We start from the raw sequence: 27,916 nt of genomic DNA, 5'->3' as shown, positions 1-27,916 counted from the left end.
GAGGTTTTTAAGGTCAGGCTTGACAAAGCCCTGGCTGGGATGACTTAGTTGGGTTTGGTCCTGCTTTGAGCAGGGGGTTGGACTAGATGACCTCCTGAGGTCCCTTCCAACCCTGAGATTCTATGATTCTTTCCCCTGTAGCAATTACATGAAACAACATTGACTGCTGTAATGGTAGCTTGTTAGTAATATTTTCTTCTGCAGTGATCTCGTTCTTCAGCTAGAAGCAGGTAGGCCCCCCCTTATCACTACCGCTTTAGACGGGCTTGAGCTGTGCTGCAACTGATAGCTGGCTGTTACATATTTTGTTTTTCAGCTGCTGGCATTTTAGGTCGTTTAAAGTTCAACATGGAGGAGCTTTCGTTCACTTAGGCCTAGAGCAGGAGGGCTTCATTGACACTCGTGGTCTTCCACCCCCCCCCACCTCCCCCCGAGTTACCTAGGGTGATGCCTACTGACACCAACAACTCCCTCCTTTGAGAACACTCAAAAGGCACCAGCTTGAGTTTTCTCATAATCTTTGGAGAGAAATGTGTTCAGTTTCAGAGGTAGGGCTGCCTCAGCAGTTACATGCATAGGGACTGTCGGAAGAGGCAAGGCACAAAACCTATTAATGCTGGCTTTACAGCAAACAAAAAGTAAGAAAATAAAAAAACATAATATTGCCCCTGTGAGTAGGAGGCGCACAACTTGGCCTTCGATATTGGGCAACCAGCTAAAAAGGGAATCAAAAATGGTGGGGGCCTGTTCTTGGGCCTTCCATTGGTTGAAGGCCTGCTCAGCAGATAAAATGTGCTTATTAATGTCCTTCGCATTTTCTGGGACATATGTACAGCATTCATTTCCAATAAGGGCACACACCCCGCCCTGTGAAGCCAGAAGATAATCTAGGGCCTGGCGGTTTTGCAGGGCCAGCAGTCGGAGCTGATAAAGCTCAGAGCTTATGCTTTTTTCTATGGCTAGGGTGTCATTGGCAAACTGGGTGAGGAATACAGAGAGCCTCCGGTAGAGTTGGGCCAGGCGTCCCACCCCATAGGATGGGAGGAGGATCATACCAAGTCTGTCTCCCTCGCCAATGGGCTCTGGGGTGGCGTACAGGGACCAGTGCGGTCTGGGGCGGCCATAAGGGGCTTGGGCCAGGACCCGCAAGGGAGGGGCAAGAAATCCCTTGTAACAGCTTCCATACCACCCATGAGGGAGCCACTTATAGGCGTTTTGGCCACATATGTAATAGAGCAGGCCATTGCCCACTAAGCCATTATACCCCTGACCCATCTGTGCAGCCTTTGCGGGGGTCCAATATGCAAGCCCTTCTCCGGAGTCCTGTCCGGAGCCATCATAAACCGGAATGGACACATTAGCGGTCAGGGTCAAAGAATATTGACAAGTGCTGTTACCAGCGAACCATGTGTGCTTGGCCGTCCTACCTTGTGCATGACAGAGGAGGCCAGGGGGAACATCACTAAGCCTGATGGGCTGAGGGATAATGGCGCTATTCCAGAGGGGCTTCCAAGGATAATTGGTGAGGCTAAACTGGGCTTCCTTGGAACAGTTTGCAGCTAGAGTAGGCCATCCAGGGGCAATTCTTGGGATGGGTGGGGGGTACTGGGAGCCATTTATGGTTTGCCATACCTGGCACATATCAGACCAATTTTGGGGAACCGCTCTCCATGGCAACCCTGCCAAATGGTGAGGGATCTGGGAACATATCCAACAGTTGGAGAGATTAAACTCGCGGGCAAAGGCAACCTTCAGGGCCTCATACGTGTTTGTTTCCAAGTTGACAGGGATTCCTTTCCATCCCGCATGTGCTTGGGGGGAAATGGGAGTTAACAAGAGGAATGCTCCCATGGCAAAAAGTAACATGGTGGCAGACCCTGGACCTGAACCCATGCTGTAATTACAAGTCCCCAAACTCCCACAAAATAATAATCACCAACAGCAGACAGATTAGAAACAAAAGGGACCAGGCCAACAGGTTAGGCCGGCCTCCTGAAAACAAACACAACCAATGCTCAGAGTTCTCGCGGGGAGTGCGCTGTGGCTGTCCAAAGAGAGCACAGGGCATTCCCAGCAAACCTTATTGTCGCTTAAACAACAGTTTAAGCCCCAGATCGTCGCTGGAAGTTTTCTCAGCAGGCTGGACGGTCCATTGTTCAGGAGCGGGCACTGCTTTTAGACGAGAGTGATTCATCCAGTTTTTGTGCCCTTCAACTTTTGCTGCCGTGTGGGAAACAAGCAGGACGGTGTGGGGTCCCTTCCACTTCTCTTGGAGAGGCTCGTCCTTCCAGGTCCGAACGAGTACGGAATCGCTTGGCTGCAGGGAGTGGACCGGGGCATCCAGCGGAAGAGGCTGTAAATCTTTGGTGTACCTGTGGAGAGAAGAAAGAACGGTAGACAGAGAGCACATGTACTGAGATAAGAAACCGCACCCCATCTCCCATTCCCCTGCCAGAACCGGTGTACCGTTCAGAGGCCATGCCCTTCCAAATATAATCTCGAAGGGACTGAGCCCTAATCTGCCTTTAGGGAGAGCGTGGACGCGAAGCAAGACGAGGGACAAAGCATCAGGCCACCGAAGAGAAGCCTCCTGGCAGACCTTTGAGAGATGTCGCTTGAGTGTCTGATTTGTGCGTTCCACTACTCCACTAGCCTGCAGTTGCCATGGCGTGTGGAGCTTCCAGGGGATCTGTAGGGCATCTGATAACTTTTGAACGACTTGTGACGTGAAGTGTGTTCCATTGTCAGATTCCATCCACTGGGGGAGCCCGAAGCGGGGAATGATCTCCTTGACAAATTTGAGGGCCACTGTTTTGGCAGTGTTGTTACGGCATGGGAAGGCTTTGGGCCATCCGCTGAATCGATCCACCACGACGAGGAGGTATCTGATCCCTTGGGTCCGGGGGAACTCATTAAAATCTATTTGCCACACCAGTCCCGGGCCTCGGGTAGGTTCCAAAGTGGCTGGTGGCACTGACAGTCCCAGTCGAGGGTTATTCTTTTGGCAGACCAAACATTCAGCCTGTACCTGGGATGCTAAGAGTCTAAGTCCAGAGGTTAGAAAATATTTACTCATAAGCTGGGTAAGAGCCTCCCTGCTGGCGTGGGTGGTTTGATGTAGTTTCTGCAGCACCGGCCGGATTAGGCCCTTAGGTAGGAGGATTTTTCCTTCCGTGGAGTGGAGCCATCCCTCCTTTTCCTGGAGACCGAGCTTTTCGGCCAGTTTTCTTTCATCAGGGGAGTACTGAGGGGCTGCAAGCTCACCTACTGATGGGATGAGGGCATGCATAGGGGCCTCTTCAGTTTCCGGTGGTTTCAGGGTGGCAGCGCGCTTGGCCTCCCTGTCCGCTCTGGCATTGCCCTTGGCCACATCTTGATCTTCCTTTTGATGGGCTTTACAATGCACCACCGCCACCGCCGAGGGGAGTTGTACCGCTTCTAGGAGCGGGAGAATTTGAGGCCCATGCTTGACTGGGGAGCCTTGGGCTGTCAGCATTCCTCTTTGCTTCCACAGGCCAGCATGAGCATGCAACATCCCAAAAGCATATTTTGTGTCGGTAAAGATATTGACCCTTTTTTCTTTTGCCAGCTTGAGCGCACGGGTTAGGGCCACTAGTTCAGCAAGCTGGGCAGATGTCCCAGCAGGCAAACCCTCGGCTTCCACAGTCTCGTGGAGGGTCACGACAGCATAATCCGCCCTCCTTTGCCCGTCTATAACAGTACTACTGCCGTCGGTATACCACTCACAATCTGCATTCGGGAGTGGTTGATCTTTCAAGTCCGGGCGGCTGGAGTATTGGGCATCTATGACATCCAAACAGTCGTGTTCCTGCTCCTCTGTCTCTGGCAACAGGGTAGCTGGGTTAAGGGAGGGACAGGTTTGCAGGGTAACTTCGGGGTTCTCTAAAAGTTTCGCCTGGTACCGAGCAACCCAAGCCTGGGTGAGCCAGAGACCACCCTTAGTGTCCAGCAGGGCTTGGACCATATGGAGAGTATACACTTGCACAATTCCCCCCAGTGTTAGTTTTTCGGCTTCCCTAAGTACTAGGGCAGTTGCTGCGACCGCCCGTAAACATGCCGGCCACCCCGTGGCAACTTGAACAATCTGTTTGGAGAAATAGGCCACGGGACGCTTCCAGGTGCCTAATAATTGAGTAAGCACTCCCAGGGCCACCCCTTTTCTTTCATGTACGTACAGTTGGAACGGCTTAGTGAGGTCCGGCAGACCCAGGGCTGGGGCTTCCATCAGTTTCCTTTTCAAAACTGTAAATGCCTTGTTGGCTTCTGAGGACCAGTGAAAGGGGTCGTGATCCGCTCCCTTAACGCATTCATACAAAGCCCACAGTCCAAATTCTGGGATCCATATTCTGCAGAAGCCTGCCATACCCAGAAACGCCCTGAGCCGTTTACGATTGCTTGGGATAGGAACTTGGCAGATAGCTTCCTTCCTTTCATTTGAAAGCTGACGCTCCCCCTGCCTGTGCCTTAAAGGCTGCTAGGTCCACTGAGTTAAAAGGCACATGAGTGTACACTTGCATAGTAGTGGCCGGGCGATTGTCTGCTCCAAGACGGGCTATCCGAGTCTCAGTTATCAACGGATAGAATCCCACCGAGGGAGCAGTCTCTGGAACCCGAGGCACCCTGTCTTTATATGGTGGGGGTGTTATAGCCGAAGGGGACACCAGATCTGCCATCACAATTGTGGGGGGGTTCTGGGGATTAACAGTAGTTACTATCAAACCTGTCAGAGTCAAATTACACTTTTGCAAAATATCTGTTCTATTTCGTAAAGCCATAAACAATTGCGCATACAGATGTTCATTCCATTTACCCGTTCGCTGACAAAACAGGAGTAGTTGAAGGATCATGTTATAATTAAGTGATCCTTCAGGTGGCCATCTTTCCTGGCTCTCTAGCTGATATTGAGGCCAGTCTACTGTACAGAACCTCTTTAACTTACTCTTAGTCATCAGGTCCGACCCAAACACTTTCCAATTTGCTAGAATGCATTCTAAGGGCGTACACCGTGCCCTGCCTGTCATACTCTGTCTCTGCCCCATATCCTAGGGTGACACTGGGCGTTCCCAGGTCCTAACAGGCAAAAGTCCAGACCACTGGACTGTTCCTACCTTATCCAAGGGATCGGTTCCTCACCATTGCCCGCAACTGCTTCTCCAGTATCCGAGCGCGTTGCACCGTTGTGCCCTCCGGTGTCGATCGAACCGCGTCTCCGCCGAGGCCCCCGATGAAGTCACCGGTGCGTGCTGGGCGTCGGTCGTCGCCGCAATCCGTCGGACGCCGGTAGGGGTCCGGGCAAGGCGAAATTTCAGCCTCGTGCCCACCCAGGGATGCCAAGAACTGTTGCCGGCACAGAGGGCCTGAGGGGGGCAACAGCGGGGTTCATTGCTCGGTGTGCATCGCGCCAATGAACACACCAGGGTGGAGAAGCAGATAGAGTTTATTCGAGATCTCCGAAAAGGCGCTAGGAGACCAGCATGTCTCAAATCAAGCGCGCCAATACAAGCAGTTTTCCCTTTTTATCTTAGTTTCCCCATTCCCCCCCGTTCTTCCCTTCTCCCCCGCCTTCCTCCCTCCCTTCTTTCCCCTGTAGCAATTACATGAAACAACCTTGGCTGCTGTAATGGTAGTTTGTTAGTAATATTTTCTTCTGCAGTGATCTCGTTCGTCAGCTAGAAGCAGGTAGGCCCCCCCCTTATCACTACCGCTTTAGACCGGCTTGAGCTGTGCTGCAACTGATAGCTGGCTGTTACACATTTTGTTTTTCAGCTGCTGGCATTTTAGGTCGTTTAAAGTTCAACATGGAGGAGCTTTGGTTCACTTAGGCCTAGAGCAGGAGGGCTTCATTGACACTCGTGGCCTTCCACCCCCCCGAGTTACCTAGGATGATGCCTAGTGACACCAACAGTACTATTGACTTCAATAGGGTTACTTTAAATTTACATTTATGTAATTACACAGAACATTTTGCGGAATCATCAGGACCCCTTGTCTGTTGCCTTACATACTTTCAAATCTGCTAATTGAATGATGCATGTTTCTTTCACTATAATAGTATGTGATCATGTAATTAAAAATTGTATCATAATTGGCATGTACGAGAGAAGAGTGATTCTACTCGTAAAAGTGAGTTAAAATGGGATCTTTTCACTCCACAGATGTGCTTTCTGCATGCATTCATAATTGCATCCATTGTCTTTAGTGACAAAAACTAAATTTTATTCCTATTTAAAATCAGCAGGAGTTAAAAACACAAGAGGGAGGGAACTGGATTCTATTCCTTATTGTACACTAACTTTTTTTTTAAACTAAGCTCTAAATAGTAACACCTGTCCAAAACCATCAAAGACCATAGAGTTGCAAGGATGTAACAGAGAGCATAATTTGGCTTGCAATCTTTATTGTTGGTGTTGATGCATGAAAAAATAACTTCTCTTAAGAGCTGAGGTTGAATTTGCAGGGTTGGCAGTTAAAAAAGCCATCTTTTCACATGCAAACTGAACACGTTTCATGGCAAGTCGTTCTGAAACAATCAACTTAGAATCCCACAATGGAACTTCAGAGTCACAGTTCAGAAGAAAATCACAGGCTAACTTTAGCATTTTTAACTTTTGGTCACTTAATCTTGCAGCTTTCATGGTCATTTAATATATTTTCAGTATGGAATATCATAGTTTTTTTCTTTTAAGGAAAAAGTCAGAAAACCAAAAAGATGACAGATTGGGCTGTTTGCCTACATATTTTTACTTGACACACCACCATGCCAGAAATGAAACCAGGATGGCATGCCACAGTGACAGATGCATGCCTCGCACCATTTTCTGTAGTGCTAGGCACTCATGTTGAAATAGCTCAGTGAAAGCCTGACCCTGCACCATTGCAATCAATGGACCATTGACTTCACTGCGTTCAAGATTAGCCCCTGAATGAAAGAGTGTATGCTAAACTGTGTATTAAATTAGACTACTTTTCTGTCTCTTTCAAAAAAGGCCATATAACTGTACCTTGAATGAGACAGAACTTACCACAGTTCTTACTATGAATTAAAATTAGCTGTGCTTGAATGCAGTGAAATCTTTTCTATTTATAATGTTTAGTGGTCATTGAACAAGTGTACTATTGTTAGAAGTGGCTGGAAAACAAACAAATCTAGTGAAATTACCTTTTAATTCTGCTCAAAAATTAATTTTTGTCAACACCCCCCCCCCCGCTCTAGCTGTCATAGTAAAAATTAACAAAGCAAACTCTCCTGTACAATCACCGTGTAACCATAAATCAGCCATTTCAATCCTCAACAAAGGAGCATTCTCCTGACAAACTCCAGCATTCTATCTCAATTTATTTTGATGCTGTTCAAAAATACAGTATATCACAAGCAAGTATCTTTCTGTGTGTGTTCTAAAAAATGCCATTTTCCCCAGATTAAAAAAAAATCTGTCAAACTCTGAATATCACCTCAGAAGGTGAGTATTTCAGATAGTTATATGCAACTGAAAACAGGTGGTTATAATTACTTAGGGAATCACAATGATAGCGTTAGCTAAAAAATCAGCTAAAATAATATGAATGTAAAGAGCAGGTGTGTGTGTGTGTGTGTGTGTGTGTGTGAGAGAGAGAGAGAGAATATGTAAATGCCTGTTTAAATCAGGAGGACTGTGGAGTGTGTTGAGCATTAACCTCTGAGCTTTTATGCTTCTCAGAGGCTATCACAAAGGCAAAGTTTTTAAACTTACGTTACCATCAACATATCTTCTCTTAGTGTATATTTTATTTTATTTTCTAAGGACTGGGAGTGTGAAAGTAATTTTATAATTAGACTCTTATCATGCTCTATGTAAAAATAGAGCCTGGCTTTATCCTGTAGCAGAGAGATTCCAGAAGATGATGCCCAGAAATATATTCATGCCAGCGGTTTAATCTTGTTCCACTGTGGCACAAGCTCCTTTTGAAGTGATTTAATATGAATTACACAAACACAATTTTATACTTTGTTAGAAGTCCTTAATTTTTCAAATGCTGTTCAATGAGTTAATGATCTAATTAATTACATTACAGGAGAGAGGCCACCATAACTCTTTTTATCTGTGGAATCTGATTTCAATATCTGATGAAATATATAAACATGGAAAAGCTGAGATTGGGAAGGTGTGTAAATTAGACTCGGGCCCAATTCACTTCTAATTAATACAAGAAAAAATGCTGATTTATATTAGAACTAAATGTAACTGTTTTCCCCTTAGAAAACATTTTATTGTTTGAAGATATGCTTTCCTAGTCACGTACAAAGTGCAGTAGCAAAGGAGATGTCATTTGTATTGATCACACTCGTAACAAAATACTTATTGTCCACATGAAATATATATTAAAGTTAAATCTCTAAACGTGATTGTGTGGAGATAAAGCTTTTATTATTTCCTCAAGTTTAAATACTTACATTATTCTTAGGACCACAGTGTCTTTAAATGTAGCGATTACCAGAAAAGTATACAATACAGTGCAGTTATTTAACTTAAATTAAATAAATCCATGTTGTTTTTATAAAGGGGTTATGTGATCAATTAGGGTTTTTCCCCTTGCATTACAGAACTTGAAGCTCTATTGGAAATTATCTGTGATGCTCAACAACTTTCTGTTTAGGATTAGAAGTTAGAGATAAAATAATGAAATGGCTTATAGACTTTATTTCCCCCCTGCTATACTGAGAAGGTTCTTGATAAACTCCGCTGAACCATTTCTTAATTCTAGAAATTGATGTTCTTGTCTTCTTTGGGGGAGTTTGACATAATTTATAGGATGTGCTGGAAGTGGTGAAGTCTATATTTTGTTAGAGCTTGTAAAAATTGTCATAAAATCACCAGCTGTATTCCCATATACAAGTAAAATGTCCTGCTGTGTGTGTGTGTGTGCAAATTCCTGGGATGACAGATTTTATCAAGTAATTTCTCAGATTGGATAACATAGATTCTTATAATTAGGCCTAACGTGATAGTGAAATATGACATTAAATAACTTTTTGCTGTTCAAACTCTTAGAAACTTTTACTTAAGTAGGCCCATATGTTCTGTCTCCTTCTGTGCAAAAATGCAGGGAGGGAAACAAATTAATTAAAAATCCAGAGACTGGATGGAGCCACAGAACTATTTCTTCCTTCCCCAGTGTCTCAGTGAGTGGTAGGGTGACCAGATGTCCCGATTTTATAGGGACAGTCCCGATTTTGGGGTCTTTTTCTTATATAGGCTCCTATTACCCCCCACCTCCTGTTCCGATTTTTCACACTTGCTGTCTGGTCACCCTAGTGAGTGGTGAGGATTCAGAATAGTCAGAGGCAGGACTAAGGACTACAGTACAGGGCCAAGGATCCATGGGTATTCAAGCCTACAAATTTGACAATACAGCCATAAAAAAGGATACACACATAACACATTACTGAACATGACAGCACCGGCAGAAGAGTAGTCATTCTTAATGAGAGCTGCTGGTCCATAATCTATCATGGTTTCTAAGCATTGCTAGAAGTCTAGCTGGAGTCTAGACATATTTACATTTGAAAATACCTTTTAATACCATACAGGGATTCTCTCCATCTGGCATTACACTGCTGCAGCAACAAAAAGGGACCAGGAAAGCCATTTTGATGGCCAGGGGGATAATTCCCCAGACCAGGCACTGGCAGCCTTACAAAGGTAATCTCATAGTGTATGTCTACACTGGAGCTGGAAATTCCAGTTCGAGAGGTGTATCTGTGCTAGTTTTGATGGAGCTAATGTACTAAAAATAGAACTGTAGAACTCTTTAGAGCATCACAGCTAACAGCTCTGAAGATTCCATCCATACTGAGCATGCTCCAGCTCAGGGTTGAAATAGACTTTCCCTGCAATTGCAGTTCCCTGCTGTTGTGTGCTGGGCTGTGGAACTGAGATCAGGGAGCCTGTCTCTCCTGTGCTCCCTTCTGGGTCCAGGCAGTGTAAAGGAGGAAGCTGCCTGATTTGAATGCAGAGGGGTGGGGGAAAAGGGGATGACTGGAACTAGAGGCTAGTGGCAAGGGAAGAATAGGGGAACTGGGAGTTGGAGTGAGAGGGGAGATTTGGGCAATGTGACTGGGACTGGAAACCAGTAAAGTAGGCAGAAAGAGGTTGAGGGGAGACATCTGACAAAGAGCAAAGGTGCACAGGGAGAACAGAAATAGCTGGGAATAGAGATTGTGTGGTGGGGGGAACAGTGAGGTTGAATGAGGAACCTGGCAAGGGAGCACATTGGAACTGGGAACCAGTGGGGAGGGGAATGTGGGCCAGCGGCAGGGCCGGTGCAAGGAAGTTTCGCACCCTAGACGAAACTTCCACCTGGCACCCCTCCCTCCCTCCCCCGCAGCCATGCGGCAGCTCCCCACCCCCACCTCTGCAGCTCATCCCCCTGCCCTGAGGTACCACCCCCCCTGCAGCATTCCTCCTCCCCGAGGAGCCGTGCAGCACCTCCCCACCCCAGCTCACCTCTGCTCCGCGTCCTCCCTGAGCACGCTGCCCAAACTCTAATTCTCCTCCCCTCCCAGGCTTGTGGCGCCAAACAGCTGATTGGCGCTGCAAGCCTGGGAGGCAGGAGAAGTGGAGCAGCAACCACGCGCTCAGGGAGGAACCGCTGTAAAAAAAAATTGGGGGCACCGCTTTTTGGCACCCCCAAATCTTGGCGCCCTAGGCAACCGCCTAGTTTGCCTTAATGGTAGCACCGGCCCTGGCCAGCGGGTGACTGGAGGATGGGTGTCTGTGTAGAGTCAGCTCACATGAGGAGCCAGAGGGAGGAAAGGAGGAGGAAAGGGGTAATGAGATTGGAGACAAGGAGCTGGAGGTGGAAAATGAGTATCAGGGTAAGAAAAGTGAGATTGTAAAGTCAAGTTAGGAACTGATAGAATTAGGATTACTTGTGTGTATGCATTATGATGATCACATTTTTTTCAATGGCATCCCTGCTTCTTTCAGTGAACATAATGGACCTGCTCAGGGGATAAATCAGGATTGTGTAGTAAGGGAGACTGATCTGTAGGACTCTACTTCATTTGTTGCCAAAATTGGAAGGTGTATAATGAAAGAGACGGGTTGAATGAAGAAAAAGGATGATTTTATGGCTAAGGCAGTTGGATGCTTCATTAAGGAACTGGATTGTATCCCTGCTTCTGCCACAGAGCTCCTGTATGATGCTGGGCAAGTCACTTAAATCTAACTTTTCACAAGTGGTAACTAATTCTGTTTTTCTTATTTTCTGAGTGACTGACTTGAGACCCTGGGATCTGATTTACAGAAATACTGTGTAATGCTACGTGCTCTGAAAAAGCAGATCCTAGGCATCTCAAATTGGGCACACAAAATTAGTGGACACTTGTGGCCTTCATCTCTCTGTGCCTCAGATTCCCCTCTGTAATATGGGGGTAATATCTCTCTTCTTTCACAGGAATCTTGTGAAAATAAATGAATCAGTGTGTGTGAAACATTCAGTTACTTTATGATGAATGCCATGGAAAAGCCTATGAGAAAATTAATAATTCTGTCTTCAGAGCAGGGTTTCTCTTCAGAGCGGCAAATAAGGTGTGGGGCCACACATCAAACAACATGGAGAAAACAAAATATTGAGTATCTGCTCATTCAGTGGGTCTTGTGGAAAAATATGTGTTGATCATGTAATTAAAGATTGTATTATAATACAATGCACACAAAGAAGTTGAATTAAGATTGCATGTTAATGTTCTGTTAACATAGCTTTCCCCCGTGTAACATACTGAATAACAAATATACAAATAAAGGTGTCCTAGTATAAATTCTTTATGTACCCATGAGTTAATCCTCTTTCATACTGAAAATTGACCATCTATTCCTACTTACAGTTGCCTGTCTCTTAAACATTTCCTATCCATTACAGAACTACTTCTGTCACCCATTTCTAGTTGCTTCAATAGTCTCTTGAGAAGGATTTTATCAAAGGCTTTATGAAAGCACAAATATCTCCCCTACTTTATCCATTAATTTTTTTTTATTTCCTCAAAGAATGCTAATAGGTTGGAGAAAAAAGTTTTGCCTTTATAGAACTGTGCTAGTTTGTCCCTATTGTATCTTGGTCTTTTGTATAGCTTTCTTTAATTATTTTTTTCAGATAATTTATCTCCTACTGAAGTAAAGTTCACTGATTTGTAATTCCAAGGATCACCATTAGCGCCTTTTCTTAAGGATAGGTACAAAAATAGCTGTCCTCTAGAATATAGTAGATTGTTTTAATGATAGATTACTGTTTCTGTGTGATGACATTCCTACTTGCATGAAAATTTTCAAACACTGAAGTGAAAGTTAACCCTGGGCTTAAATTCTTTGCTGGACTGAGGCCTAAGGCACCTAAATAAGTGGCATGATTTTCAGGGGTGCTGGCCAACTACACTACTCACTGGCAACATTTAGGTGCTTGGCACTTCTGAAAAATGGGCCATTAGCTCTCTAACTTTCACCTTCTGAGTGTTGGACACAGTACCTGTATCCCCAGCTGCCTCTTATGAAGCAGGCTGATTTTGTTTTAGTTTAACTAAAATACTGTTCTTGAAATCAGAATGTAAAATCTTTCTCATCATGCGGTGTAATAGAAATAACCAGCATCTGCTTTTGTGGCAACAACACTTTATTTAATCTCTATTTAACCAACAATACAAAGGAAAATATCACATACAATTAGACATGGGGAGAAAATATGCCCCACAAGACCTACCCAATGCACCCAGACAGGCATCCAAAGGTGGAGGAATAAGCAACAGCCTGTATAAAATCTACACTTAAAAAAATTATAAAAAAGGAGGCAAGACAACTTAGGATATAAAAATCAACCCTAAACACCATGTTCATTTTTATCCACAGTGAGCAGAAAAGTGGATAAAAGAATGAAGAATATGTTTTGCTCACTTAGCTTGCTCTGTAGCAGAGAAATTATTCTGTTGTCCCTATATCTGTTGAGTCTACAGCATCTTGGTTTGAGAAGAAAAATGTATGGCAAAATCTATAGTATTAACTGCATATGATATTTCTGTAGCAGGCACATACATGTAATTAATTCTGAACCCATTCTTACTTAAGAGTTATGCCTGGGAGGCATTTGGCCAGTTACCTCAGCAAAACTGAAAAATGGAATGGCTTGTACCATATTTTCTTTTTAAATCTTTAAAGGAATTTAGTACTTATTAAAGAGGCTAGATTGGCAGTCTTTGGAGAATAAAGTTCTCTCTCAATCCACAGAACAGATACAGCAGAGGCACAGGTACAGCAAGCTTCCTCACACAGCTGGAGTGCCTCAGCCCTACCTGCAAAGACAGCTCCTAGCAGTGAGAGTAGATCATTCTCCAGTAACTGAGCTTTTTACTGGGACTAGTTCCCTTTGAGGGGCTGATTTTTGTTAGTTGCTCCTGACAAGAGGCACCATAACTGTTCCTTGGTGCTTGGATACCAGGATGATGGACATAGTAAAGGAAACCAGGTAGATGGAGATTATTATGTATCACCTAAGTCACTGAAAGCCTTTAAATAGTAATGACTTTTAGTTACTATAATCCTGGGACAGATTTTAACTTAGAAGTAAAAAGCTCTGTATACCATTACCAGTTTTTTGACCTATTCCATTTCCCTCTTAAGAGGCATTACGCTGTATACTTCAGTTAATTTGCAATCAGTTATTAAATCAAATATAGATTATTCAAATTAGCTTTGTACTGAGGAGAATTGGAATTTGTCTCTACCCCCCCTGTGTCTAGGATCTCTTGCACAGAATGATGAGGAAAGAGTAGACTAGCAGTGATGCCTTGTGATCAATTAGAATGGCTGTTGTGGAATCAACCTACCTGAAGCTATCAGATCCCATGTTATTTTTATCTGGATAGTTAAGACAACCAGAAACTAGACAAAGTGCTTCATTTTCAGAAATCTATTTCCGAAGCACAACCTGGTGGTTCACAGATGACTGAGGAAACAAGGTAATTAATCCTTACAAATAAAAAGACTCAGTAGTCAGTCTGAACCATCAGCAGGGGGTTTAAAGCCAGCTGCAAATTGTGAGAATGGCACTGTGGGTTTGTTACCTGGTAGTTGTTTATCTCGTAAAAGAGAGATTAGTCATTCAAGAGGTGCTTTTACAAATGTATGCAAATTGCTTTATGATGGAAATTGTGTTTGAGATTTTCTTATTAAGGAGGGCCAAAAATTAGTAAGTATAAATCACTTTAAGTCCTAGCTGATAAATTTACCACTGCTAATGCCATGTACAGTATTTTGAGAGCCCATGATATCATTGATAGCTTGTTAAATGCACTTCCTCAATAATGGTTGTCAATAAAGTGGCTATAAGCTACTGTCTTAATATTTAATTTGATTTATATAATTATCATCATCTGGCTTTAATGTAGACACTGTATAGCTGTGGAGCCTAAGTGTTGGACCTCCACAGTGACTGAAGTTGTGCTTGACATTAATCTCACCTACATTTTTTGATGTTTGTTTCTCTAATCTCTGAACATTTCAAACACAAATGGTAATACATCTGAGAAATGTCTCCATTCATTTTAATGAACTCAATTGTCTCCCCCCCCTTTTATTTTAAGCTGGCAGTTGTTGTTGTCAATAGCAATGTGAATTGCATGTTATTTTATCACTTTTGATACCATGCCTCCCTGTGCTTTCATTCACTTTATAGAACAAGTTTCCGCTCTGCTTAAGTGAAGCAGAACATATTCCGTTATATAGCATGGCTAGTACTTTAGCACTTATTTTTAATCATTTTAAAGTCTTTTTTTTTTAATACTATAAAGAACATCTGCTGCCTCATGGAAAATTCTGAAAAACCATCCTTCTTTTACCAGAGCCGTAGCTTCATTGTAGATAAGGTTGAGGTGGCATGTCATTCTAAGGCACTTCCATTCTAAGCCCCTTTTTTTCTCGGTCTTATAACTTAGTGAGCAAAATTTCCTCTGCTGAAGTTTGGCATATGTGACCTAAATTTAGAGGTAGTTCTCTCACAAATTTAGGGGGATGAAAAGGTTGGGTGTTGAGTTATAAGAAGTATGAATTATGATGAAACAATCTGATAGGGAGCATCTGTGTAAGCTTAACTATATTCTGATAACTTACTCAAAGCTTATTAATCACTATAAAATATCAATAAAAGAAATGTTCTATAACCTTTTATTTTAGTTAACCCATATATTTAAGGTTACATATTTTCCCATTAATCTGACTTATTGCGTAATGTAGTCATGTAATTACATCCCCAATCATAATATTCATGTGCAAAGAAGGTAGAAGAAAGAGTGCAAAGATATGTTTGATTTGACATGAGAGGTGGAAAAGGACATAAAATGAGGGATGTAAACATGTTGCTCGCATGTTAGTGAATCGCTGTTTGGATAAAGAAGAAACTAAGAAAAAAGGCTATTCCAGAAGGCAGTGTTGTTTATTTTCTACAATTTATAATCCAAAGCATAAAATTTAGAGCCACTGCTATTACAGGTCCCAGTCAAATTCCCCTCAAGACAGTATTTCCATTGATTAAATTTGGAAATGGATCTACCTATTTCCATATGACTATCAGGATCCTGATCTAGATTTGTTGTCCTTTTAGGCAATGAGACTCACAGAAAAGGGCATGGGGACTAAAATCTTTTTTTCCTATCTCTAAGCATTTTTAAAACTAAAAACTTTCTCAGGCAAGAACTACCGTATATACTAGTTCATTAGCCCGTTCGTTTATAAGCCGACCCCCCAAAATGGATAGGTAAAAATTGTATGACCCTTTCATAAGCCGACCCTCAATTTCAGGGGTTGGAAAACTTTGGCTCCTGGCCCATCTGGGTAAGCCGTTGGTGGGTCGGGACGTTTTGTTTACTTGGAGCGTCTGCAGGCATGGAGCCCTTCAGGCATGGCACGCCATTTCCCACAGCTCCCATTGGCTAGGAACGGCGAACTGCGGCCACAGGGAGCTGAGGGGCTCCATGCCTGCAGATGCTCCAGGTAAACAAAACAACAATGTATTGGATATTCAATTCAGTGATTCCATAGAGTTTAAAATCATCAAATTTTGGTGTAGACCCATTTATAAGCCGACCCCTGCTTTTTGATGCGTCATTTTTTTACCAAAAATATTCGGCTTATGAATGAGTATATACGGTATATACATTATTTTAACCCATGCATCCCTTCTCCCCCTCGGTCCTCCTGAAATATTGTTTCCTGTAGGTGGCTGGACTGCAGTTAAATTGAGCTTTTACTTTAAGTCTCTCAATTTAGTTTTTAAAATATATGCTAAAACTGAATACCGTCCAGCCACCTACAGATATGATGTTTCTAAATCCAGGATTTTGCTTCAGGCTCATTTTGCAGTCGTTCATGTTCCCAAATGTAAATTTGATTTCAGTGGGACTACTTACTAAGTAAGGGCCATTTTCTGCAATTTATAACTTGTCTTTTTTTTGTTTTTGTTTTTTTACCTTTCGGACAAATATTTAACAAATTTGTTTTGAGCTCATTGGTTCAGTCATTTAAAAAAAAATAAAAGCAGTGAGGAAAAATATTTTGATTTTCTCATTGTCTGTGTGTGTGTGTGTGTGGTTTTTTTTCCGTTGAATAGCTCCAGTGCCTCACTGGTATGTGATAGAGACTTGAAATGTGGCAGATATTCCTGGGTAGCATGTGCCTTTTGGTGGTCTGGTGAAAATTGATTGAGATTTTTCCAAGTTATAAGGGTTTAAAAATGTGCTTTGTGTTTGCTTACTTGGATATTGCTATGTGATCACAACAGTCTAACAGTATGTTCACATGTATCTGTCTTAGGAAAGTATTGTGTATTTCTCTGCATGCACTGAAAGAAGCAGGGTTTGAAAGGAGATGTCCCTTCTTACCCTAGATGAGAGAAGTTATCAGACAAAATACTACGTTAAGATGGAGTCAGTGTATTGTTCACCTTAATGGTAAATGACTGATTTAAAAAAAATAGAAAAATCAAAGCACTGCAAACCTAGAGAATTCAGGGTTAAGATTAAACATTAAAGAAATTGAAAATGATCATTATATAAATTAAAACACAATCTTAACTAGCTACATGTAGATGGCCCAATAGATATGGGTTTTCAGGAAGGTTTTGTATGTAGAAAGGATAATGGTCCTGTGGACCATCTCAGAGAGAGTATCTGATATAGCAGTGACAGTGAAGAAAGTCTGATCTATTTGTCAGAGCAGCACTAGAGGGAATTGAAGGGACAAAATAAAAAGAGCCAGAGTGGTAAGTAGAATGATGGAATTATGCAGGGTCTTGAAGGCAATGGCAAAATACTTGAACTTGCTTCAGTGGAGAAGGTGCGGCTAATTAGGCCTTGATTCAGCAAGATACCTAAGCACAGGGCTAATTTCAAGCATGTGAGTAGTCCTACTTCAGTCTCTTTGCTGAATTGTAGCTTTAAACAGAGAGGTGACTTGTTCAGAATGACAGGCCAGAAAGCTGAGCTTAATACGGACCAATGAATGGCATGGAGGCCAGAAAACAGAAGATTGTAATGGTAATGCAACATCCCTGGATGGATTGTCAGCAGTGAGGTTGGAAACCAGGGCCTCTGAATCTGAAAGCATGAGCTTCCACTGCCTGATGTATTCGATCAAGGCTGTAGGATACTCATAAACCTTTCTGTTTAGCCAGCCACTAATGGAAATAGAGTTCCACATTGTTTAAGTGTGGCTTACACAATAGTCAAGCATTAAAGTTGTTCCTTCGGTGTTAAACCATAGTCTAAACTTTATGGTTTCTGTTATTGATGGTAGAACATATTGTCACTTTCACTGAAATGGTTGTTGTGATCTGTTGCGGGTTTAGAATTAGTAGTTGTAATTTAAAACTTCATGTTCAAATGTGCAGATATCAGATATATTGGAAATGCGTAGGAGTTCATCTTACTAGTGCATAATTTAGATTTTAGTTAGACTGTCAAATATTAATGGATCAAAGACCATTATTTTGGGGCTTCTGTTGGCAATAGCAAGTTGTCCTCTTACTGTGTGTGTTTTTTTTCCCAAAGAGTAAAAATATTTTACAAAAATATTGCTTTTTTTGGTTGATATTGTAAAATGGTTTATGCTAGGAATGGCACATGCTAGGGCATTCTGGTAAATGTGAGCCCCATCCACGTGCCTCAATGGTTTATGACTAAGGAGTATGCTGCTCTTACAACAACCGTGTGCCCTGGCTTGTTGTTTTTAATCTATCAAAACAAAAATGTAAAATTGACATTTAAAGTGGAAAATATTTAATAAAGCATAATAGGCTGGAGCTATGCTGTTTTTGTTGCTTAATTGCATGGGTTGGAATATTAGATATTCAGATTGCTCACTCATCCCTTCAGTCTATTTTATAAACGATTACAATGGCAATAAACTCTGGCTGTTTAGCAATTATTTTATCCATAATAAATAGTACCTGCAATGAACTTGCCCCTAATAGTGTTCAGTACTGCCATATGTTGTGCCTGAGGTGAAGTCCTAGGCATTTGGTGGGGCGTGTATGCTAGTGAAATACTTTATTTGAATGTTCATAGACAAAAAATTCAAAGAGATGGGAGTAGGACTCCGCAGATAGACACCTTTTTTTTTAATTAACAACAAAACCTTTGAAGTCAGTGAGAAGAAAGCAATGCAGTTTGCAATCCTACTGAGCCCTGAGGTCTGGTATTATCACATTTATCATCTTTACACAACATATTAAATATCCAGAGACAGCTGCTAAAGAATTTTGGAAAAAAGGTCTTGTCTTATGGTATCATCAAGGATTAACTGGATATATCAATCAACTGCTAATAAATAAACTGAGTGTTGAACCAAGTTCTCGGCAATGGATCTGCGTCAACTTACACCAGCAGTCAGAGACTTTGGCTTTACATGTCTAAATGTATGTATTAATTCAGACCAAATAACAGAGGTGTTCAATAATGTTACCATTTACAGTAACATGACAAAATGATTTCCAGATAATATTACAAATGATACATTTACCCACATCTTAAGTTTGCACTTCAAGTATATGCCATGCCACATGCAGAGTAGAGGTCACTGCTCAAAACCCATTCAGCCCTAGGAGGAAATCATGCCAGATGGTTGATTCTAAGTTTCATGATAAATGGATTCCAGTTATTTAAGTTGTTACAGGGTAATTACTCTGTTAGGCCAGTAGGCCAGTAAGTACCTGTAACAGCTTAAATAACTGGGTTTCCTTACATAAGTAAACTATGTTTATTTACATAACTTGTTATTTTTAGGTTAACTTCTGAGTAATGTGATCATGATTATTTTCAACCACAGTATGCAGAAAACCAAATGTAAGAATTTTACAAATACCAGACAGGAAAAAAGAGATATTAGGGAGCAAATAGGCCAGTTAATAGGTGAGAAGAGAAGAGACAAAGGTTAAATGTGATTTGAATGTCTGAGGTGTTTACATAAATATTTTTAAATTAGTCTTTAATTAGGGAAAACTAAAAGGGATGTGGACAATTTGAAAGCAATAAGGTCTTGTCACTTAGCTGTTGTTAAAAAGCAGGTCAGGGAATACTCTGTAACATTAGTGTGAACAGTAAGGTAGATTTGGATGATTATCCAGCATCTCTGGGGGCTGGTCTTCACTACGGGGAGATCAATACTGCTGCAATCAATGCAGCAGGGGTTGATTTAGCAGGTCTCGTGAAAACCTGCTAAATCGATGGCAGAGCACTCTCTGGTCAACCCCACTATTCCACTTCTCCGAGAAGAGTAAGAGAAGTAGACAGGAGAGTGTCTCTCGTCGATGCAGCACAGTGAAAGACACCGGGGTAAGTCGACCTGAGCTACATCAACTCCAGCTATGGTATTCATGTAGCTAGAGTAGTGCAACTTAGGTCGACTTATCCCAGTAGTGAAGACAAGCCCTGGGTCTCACAAACTTACTGAACCACTGGCAGTTATTTCTGAATAGTGTTGGAGAACAAAGGAGTTACCGGAGGATTAGGAAAATGCAAATATGAAACTAAGCCTTAGTCTCATCCAAAATCCACTGAGACAATAGGAGTCTTTTGAATGACTTCAGAGGACTATGGATCAGTCCTTAAAGCTTTCATTATGATACTGATCTTCTAAAAACAAGCAAAACATTCAAAAACAACCCCCCAGCCAGCCAGCCAACCAATCAACCAAAAAAAATGTAAAAGAATTGGCCTGAGGGGTATATAGATACCTGTATATTGTAAACAGTTTCAAGTGAAATAATGGAACAAATATTGAGAACCTATAAGCACTTAACGGAAAGTAGAACTATCAATAGTAAACAGCATATTCATTAAAGAATCCATTAAATTAAATTAAAGTATGCCAGCAATGCCCCTCTGCTATGTACATCGGCCAAACTGGACAGTCTCTACGGAAAAAGGATAAATGAACACAAATCAGATATTAGGAATGGCAATATACAAAAACCTGTAGGAGAACACTTCAACCTCCCTGGCCACACAATAGCAGATCTTAAGGTGGCCATCCTGCAGCAAAAAAACTTCAGGACCAGACTTCAAAGAGAAACTGCTGAGCTTCAGTTCATCTGCAAATTTGACATCAGCAGCTCAGGATTAAACAAAGACTGTGAATGGCTTGCCAACTACAAAACCAGTTTCTCCTCCCTTGGTTTTCACACCTCAACTGCTAGAACAGGGCCTCATCCTCCCTGATTGAACTAACCTCGTTATCTCTAGCTTGCTTCTTGCTTGCATATATATTCCTGCCCCTGGAAATTTCCACTACTTGCATCCGACGAAGTGGGTATTCACTGACGAAAGCTCATGCTCCAAAACGTCTGTTAGTCTATAAGGTGCCACAGGATTCTTTGCTGCTTTTACAGATCCAGACTAACATGGCTACCTCTCTGATACTTGACAGCATATTCATTTTTCTTTTAGAACAAATGGCTAGAGAAATACATAGAGGGAATATAGTAGATTTAAAGTAATCTGCAATGTCCTGGTTAAAGGAAAAAGTGTCACTTAAAGACAGTCAATCCAGAATCCTTGGCCTTTGAAAATACATTCCAGTTCTAAGCGAAGAGCAAAACTGGCAGGTTCCCAGATCTGCCATTTTTTAGATTTCAGAAAGAAATAGACAGAAAAAAAGTGAATACAGGAATGATGGCCTTCCATCTCCTTGAGTGTTGGCATCTCAGGTTCATAACTTACTCCAGCTACCAGCTGAAATTAGCCAATGTAGCAGCAGAGCCAGTGTGACAGCCTCCAACCTTTGCACATCTTGGCTTGCCAGGACAGGAAATGGCATGTGAAGAGATCCTTCACCAGATTTAACCAGAGAGCTAGAGAATGGCCCTTAAAGGAGGAGAATAATGAGGTTGAGAAATGGTACATTCTGATGCACAATGGTGGGTTTATAGACTGTGCATGTTCTTCATCCACAGCTTCACCAAATCCTAATATCTCTTGTCATTGATCCATAATATGGACTCTTTTGCCTGCTCTTTGTTCTGGAGAATTCCATCTCTACTAAATCTAATTTTACAAGCACCTTGAAATGTGGCCCATACTATTAATGGATTTCACGCTGTGCTTCACAAAATCTTAATTCCAGTTATTGACACTGTCTAATGAATTGAAACTGGCTGAAGGACACTAAAGAAAGGGTAGTGATAAATGACAATGTACCAAATTGTAGCAGGTGTCTCGTACCACATCTTTATTAATGATCTGCAAAAATGATAATCACTCTTAATCTGTGGAAAAAAAGAATTTGAGTAAATCCCTTTCTACTTTCTTCTCCAAAATGCAATCAAAATTGCATTTAACAACATACAATTTTTGATACTTCAGGGTTATTTGCAACTGTGTATATCGGGGGGGGGGGGAGGGAGGAACAAAAGAGAGAGGCAATTACTAAGCAATTCTTTACTGTGAGATGTTTGATTTAGTACATGCAGTTCCCAAACAGATAATCTGGTCTAAACTAAAAAGTTCATATTCTCAACAGTTTAGTATCTTCAACTTTCAAAATTCACACTATACAATTCAAAATAACCCCTTCATTACAGATTAAGTGTCATCTAGAAACAACCTGAGGAGGGGACAGTGGTTTACTCCCTGTCCTTTTTTCAGATAGGATATGGCAAAACATGACTGGCTGTTGACATGATTGTGTTGGTGTTAACAGGTAATTCTCCTCTGGTGTGAAATTATTTGACAGTAGCCAAGCCTCTCCAAAGGATCTTAGTGCTTCTGCTGCTTGGCCTCAAACTCAAAATAAACACCTCTTGAGTGAGGGGGAGCACAAAGGTCAATGACAAGTCTTGCTTCTGAATCATAACAAGGGCTATACCACTAATGAGGTTAGGTATATAGTATGATGAGATCTAGTGGGAAAACAATCAAACACCTCCATGCAAAGGAAATACTTAGAAAACAATTGTGAAAAAAAGACACAGAGTTGGCAGTGGACATCAAAGCAGGTATGAACTTGCAAGGCACTATGACAACTGGGAATGGCAATACTGTTTTTGGCTGCATACACAAACATATCATGTCACAGGCCACATTAGTGTCCTCCTTGGTACAACACCAGTGAGACCAAACCTAGACTATTGCATGTAGTTCTATGTACTTCAATGTACCAGAAAAATGTTGGTAAACTAGAAACAATCTAGAGGAGAGGGAAAAAATGAATATAGGGCTTGGATGATTGATTTATACAGTGAGAGTAAAAGAAATAAGTATTTACATCAGTAATTATTTGTTTAATTCTTTGACATTGTACCAAAAAAAATAGACTAACCCTCTGTGTTCAGACATTCGGCTACATTTATTCCCTTGTCTCTTGCTATGGAGAAGTTAGGGTTTTGCAAGCACAATGTTGATTCCCACTGACTCCTGTGGGCATCTGTTACGGATCTTAGTTGCCTGGTGTTAAGTAGATCAGTAAGTGCATGGGGTGTATGGAGCACGTGAGAGTGTATGATTCGCAAGCTTTCACAGCCCACGTAGCACAATCTAGAGCTGCTACGCACTCCGGTAATCCCTGGGATACAGGTGGTCTTATGGTAGATAGGGATGCTACCAGATGCTGTCTGTCTCCGTGAAGTTGGGTTAAAACAGCTGAATACTGGGTCTTGCTGTGGCTGCAATAAAGGTGGAACGGCTTTCCCATATCGGGTAAGCCCAGGCTGGGGGTGGAGGCTAAACCCTGTTTTATCTTTATAAATGCCTCCTCTTGTTCTTGCCCCATATTACTAACTCATTTGCAGGCTTCCCCCCTCTAGTGAAGTTTTGAATTGGTTCCACCATCTCTGAGTACTCCGGTATATATGTTCTACAGAAATTAAGGAGTCCCAGGACCTTCCGGACTTCCTTAACTGTCCATGGTTTTTTTTAACTCTCGAATTGCCTGCTTTCTGTCTACTGTGAGTGCTTTTTCTCCTTTGGAGATGTTGTGCCCTAGGTATAAAACCTGCTGCTGTTGCAATTGAGCTTTCTTCGGGCTTAATTTAAATCCTGCCTTGTGAAGATACATGAACAGTCTGTTTAGGGTTTTTAAATGGTCCTTTTCATTTGAACTGGCAATTAGCAAATCATTTACATACTGTAATATCACAGTATCCCCTTCCAAAGGAACCTGTGCTATTACTTCTGCCATTGCCCTGTGGAAGATGGAGGGAGAATTATGGAACCCCTGAGGTATTCGGGTCCAAGTGTACAGCTGGTCTCCTACTGTAAATGCAAATTTCTCCTGACTCTCTTTTGCAAGGGGAATACTCCAAAATCCATTAGCTACATCCAAGACTGAAAATTCTGAGTGTCCTGGTTTTAGCAAATTAAGAATAGTGGCAGGGCTTGCCACAATAGGATGTGCCTTTGGAGTCACCCGGTTAAGGTGGGTGTAGTCTGTAGTTAACCTCCAGGTCCCGACTGGCTTCCTGATGGGCCAAATGGGGAGTTAGTTGTGGAGGTGGTTTTTCTAATCACCCCTCTAGATTCCAAATCAGTGGCTATATCTTTAACTGCCTCTAAGGCTTCCGGTTTAATTGGGTACTGTCTGTGAGCTTTGTGAGTCGGTCCTTCTACAGATATAGGCTTCATGTTTACTAGCTCACAATCTTGTTTATCTGTTGCCCACACTTCAGGGTGAAGGGAACATGGGGTTCCTGCTGGACTTCCCCCCCCACTCTGGTATTATTACCCTATTTCTGGCAATCACGGCTATATTCCTGTTTGGACCCTCCGGCCCATTCAATGCATCTAGCTCGGGGATTGATTACTCCTCCGAGCTCCTTAAGGAGATCTATGCCGCAAATTGTGTCTCCCTGCTCGGGGCAAACCCAGATTTGACTATGACCATATCTTCAAATTCTATTGGCTAGTAATAGGAGATATACCAATCTCCTAGAGCTGGAAAGGACCTCGAAAGGTCATCGAGTCCAGCCCCCTGCCTTCACTAGCAGGACCAATTTTTGCCCCAGATCCCTAAGTGGCCTCCTCAAGGATTGAACTCACAACCCTGGGTTTAGCAGGCCAATGCGCAAACCACTGAGCTATCCCTCCCTCCTAAACTGGCTTAGGGCTGCTATTAATCTTCCCCCTCCCACCCCTTCAATCCATATGGCTCTACGTGTGAGGGGGAGATCTTGGCTGGTTATTGATACCGAGGCTCCTGTGTCTATTAACATGTTGGTCCCCCACTTGTGCTTTAAGAAACATCCTGGGTTCCCCTTCGGTTCCAGCCACAGAGGCCGCTGATACCTATTTGCTAGCCAGGAGTTTGAGCAACTCCTGGATTTGTTTATTCTTTTCTTGTTCTTGGGCACTAGTTGTATCAGTTTTATTTTGCTTGTTTGGCCACTGCCCTTCTTTACCCCCTCCGGGGTGGAAGCAGTCTGTCTTTGTGTGGCCACTCCTCTTACAATTACTGCACGTTTTGATTTTATTTTTGTTTTTACAGTCACGTGCCAGATGTCCAGGCTTATTGCATGTAAAGCAGGTAGTAGTTCTAACTGCATGCACAGTTATCACTTCTTCAGAGGGGGTGGTTGCTGCTACCTTCCTCTTTTTTTTTTTCTGTTTTCTACTTCTGTGGCCCATTTCATTACTGCTGAGTATGTCTCTCCTACTGAGATGCCTAATGCCAGGACTGCTTGGTGATCTCCAGGCAGTCCTTCCTTTAGGATTTGAAGGAATACATCATGGTCTCGGGACGTTATATTCTCCAGACCTGAATAAGCTCGGAATGCATTCCATTTCTTTTCAGCATAGGACATGGCAGACTCCTCCCTTTTGCTGAACCACAGATTGCAGAGCCCCCCAGTTAGTGATCTGGGCTCCTAGAATTCTGTTACAGTGCCTGCGTCTGGGTTTGGGATTCCTGCTCATTCTTGAGCCTCCCGCTGGGTTGGGGTTATAATCTTCAGCCCAGCACCCCATCTTCCATCTATTATCTAGGTTCTCCCCCACATCCCTGGGGCACTTGACCAGGATGTGAACGTCCTTCCTATGGAGGCCATGTATTTCAGTCAGGCCATCCAGCTTGTCCCAGAACTCTGTATTTTTGTTATCATGCTTGAGTTCGGGTAAATCAGACAGTAGTGCCTGTTTTTCCTGGGGGGTAAAGGGACGGTAAATTTAAGTTGTTTCTGTCCTGAGTCCCCTTACTGGTTCACCCTCCGCATTAACATTTCTGAACCTCCTTAACTGTGTTTTGATTGGAGCCATACGCTGTACTTGCTCCCCTGGGGCAATTAATCCTTGCGGTGCTCCTTTATTATCTCTGTGGGTGCTCAAGTTTGGCCTGTCATGTGAAGAAATGTATGGAGGGGGTTCTGATTCCTCCCCTTTGCTTTGTGCTGCTGAATTTTCCCACAGATAGTTAATTGGTGGAGCAGTTGGCTGACAAATGCCAGGAGTGTGCTCTCCTCCTCCCAATCTGGAGGTGTGTCCCAGGCATGGGGATTCTTTTGCTCTGGGATCTTTTCCAATTTCCAGACAGTTACATATTTTAGAGCACAAGCTCTTATCTTTCAGAGCCTGGGTTTCAAATCTTAAAGTTGCAACCTCTTTCTCCTTTATGTTAAGAATATCCAATATAACTATTACTGCTTTGTCTGTTTTGTCACTTTTCTGATTATTCCACCAAGTAACCAGATCTGCCTCTGGTCCGGCTGCAGAGTAGTTTGCTTTTTTAGCTGCTGCCTGCCGAGTTTTGACATGTTTATATTCCAAGCACTCGCGAAGACTGATTATTGCCTCTCCTTTTGATGCCATGGGTTTTTAGTCACCCTGGCTGCTGACCTTGTTGGAAACTTACGTTCCCCCTTCCCCAAATGCTGTAGTTTCAATCTCCGCAGCCTGTCAGCCTTGGTGAGGAGTTACTTTTCCCCCTTTTTTGTGCTGTGGTCTCAAATCTCCACAGCCTTGACAGTTTTATGAGAACGTCTCCCCACTTTTAGAATATCGTGCAGCTTAAGTTACACAGAGTTGCAGGCCTTATTGGTTGGAGACTTTGTGCTATTCAAAAGCATGTACATCACATGCCAGGGGGGGCATTCCCTTGGACTTGTAATGTTACGTACAATGAGGAAATGGACCACCACTTTGCACTGCCTACCGCTTGCGTACCCAGCCAGTCCTGGGCTTAACTCACATCCAATCACTTTCTGGTGGCTTATCCAAGTCCTCCATAACACACCCCTTAGTTTAAACAGTACATAACCCTCTTGCACAAGTCTTCCCTCCCATGTGGTACCCCTATTTAACCCCTCTGCTTGGACTACATGTGTCTAGGTTCCTTCACACAAATTAAAAAGGAAACAAGATGTGTCTGAAAGGGAATGAAAGGCTTCTATCCCTGGCCTAATGAGGTGGTAAAGTAAACACACTCACCTCTTTTGGATTTCAGTCTCAGATCCTCAACTAGTTCACAAACTTGAATCCCGGATGAGCCCCCAAACTGAAGGACATAAATCCACACCGTGTAGAGGTCAAGCATAGGAGTTTATTATACACAGTGCTGGCGGAGTGTCACCTTGCTTATTAGGCTCAGAGACACTGTCAATCAATTGATTACAATGGAATATATGGATTTTCCATGGGCGGGGGAAAGTGACGAGGTAGGCAGTTCCACACCCCGGGATAGGTTTTGCAGCAAGACCAGATAGCCAATGGTTAACAGGTTACATAATGTCTCCACCCATGGTCTCAAGTTAGCAAGTTAACATTTAATTAATACTTTGATAAAATGTTATTAATATAAAATATATATGTTGGATTCTGATTTGGGGTCCATAGGAATGGGTAGCTCCTCTGATTGTTCAGCAGATACATTCCTAGGGGTTGAAACAAAGAAACAGTGAAAGTATATGACAATAAAGATTCTCCTTTGTGTTTTAAGACAGGCATTGGTCCCTTGGAAGGGGAGGTGGGAGGATGCCATATCTTATACTGACATGTGCCAACTTTTCATAAACTCAAGGTTGGATCTGTGGGAAGAACGTCTCCCTACAGAAGAAACTAACACAATAGGAACAGAGATCCTTTGTTCAATCTGCAACTCTGAATAAGACACAATTATTTAGTTTTTAGCTCCAACACCTGGCAATTTGCTGACTAGTCTTATTTTAGCAAAACAAGGTTATCTGTTTACCCCAGCTTTCTCTTAGCTGATCACTATTTGCTAGGCCTCTGGTCTCTTGACCAAACTCTGGACTTTGGGTCTGGAAAAGAGCAGGCACAATCCATTTACCAGATTGTTATATAAAATGCACATGGATTTTAACCCTTCAAACCCTGTCTATAATCCCATCTAGTTAACTTGCCTGAATGTATTTTAAGGAGGGTGGGATAAGTCTGTAA

The 27,916-nt window shown here is 42.5% G+C and overlaps 2 protein-coding genes across 7 annotated transcripts in view; one reads left to right on the top strand and one right to left on the bottom strand.

The window, feature by feature from the left end:
- The window catches only part of MARCHF1 (membrane associated ring-CH-type finger 1), a 410,845-nt gene that overhangs the window by 186,292 nt on the left and 196,637 nt on the right, over positions 1–27,916 (top strand). The window lies entirely within an intron of this gene.
- Positions 16–27,082, bottom strand: LOC123371012. Of its 2 annotated transcripts, XM_045018076.1 has the most exons (3): positions 26,948–27,082; positions 5,130–5,378; positions 16–2,372 (listed from the first exon to the last, which is right to left on the bottom strand). In XM_045018076.1, exon 3 carries the CDS (start codon positions 1,891–1,893, stop codon positions 487–489), a length of 1,407 nt encoding a protein of 468 aa, XP_044874011.1. In that variant the 5' UTR covers positions 1,894–2,372; positions 5,130–5,378; positions 26,948–27,082; the 3' UTR covers positions 16–486. The 2 variants fall into 2 exon arrangements, with proteins under 2 accessions (XP_044874011.1, XP_044874012.1); XM_045018077.1 differs by lacking the exons at positions 5,130–5,378; positions 26,948–27,082 and adding an exon at positions 2,600–2,662.

The sequence above is a fragment of the Mauremys mutica genome, chromosome 5 (assembly GCF_020497125.1).
Source record: "Mauremys mutica isolate MM-2020 ecotype Southern chromosome 5, ASM2049712v1, whole genome shotgun sequence".
Lineage (NCBI taxonomy): Eukaryota > Metazoa > Chordata > Testudines > Geoemydidae > Mauremys > Mauremys mutica.
Note: the sequence above shows the minus strand (reverse complement) of the source record. Positions and strands in the feature narration are given on the sequence as shown.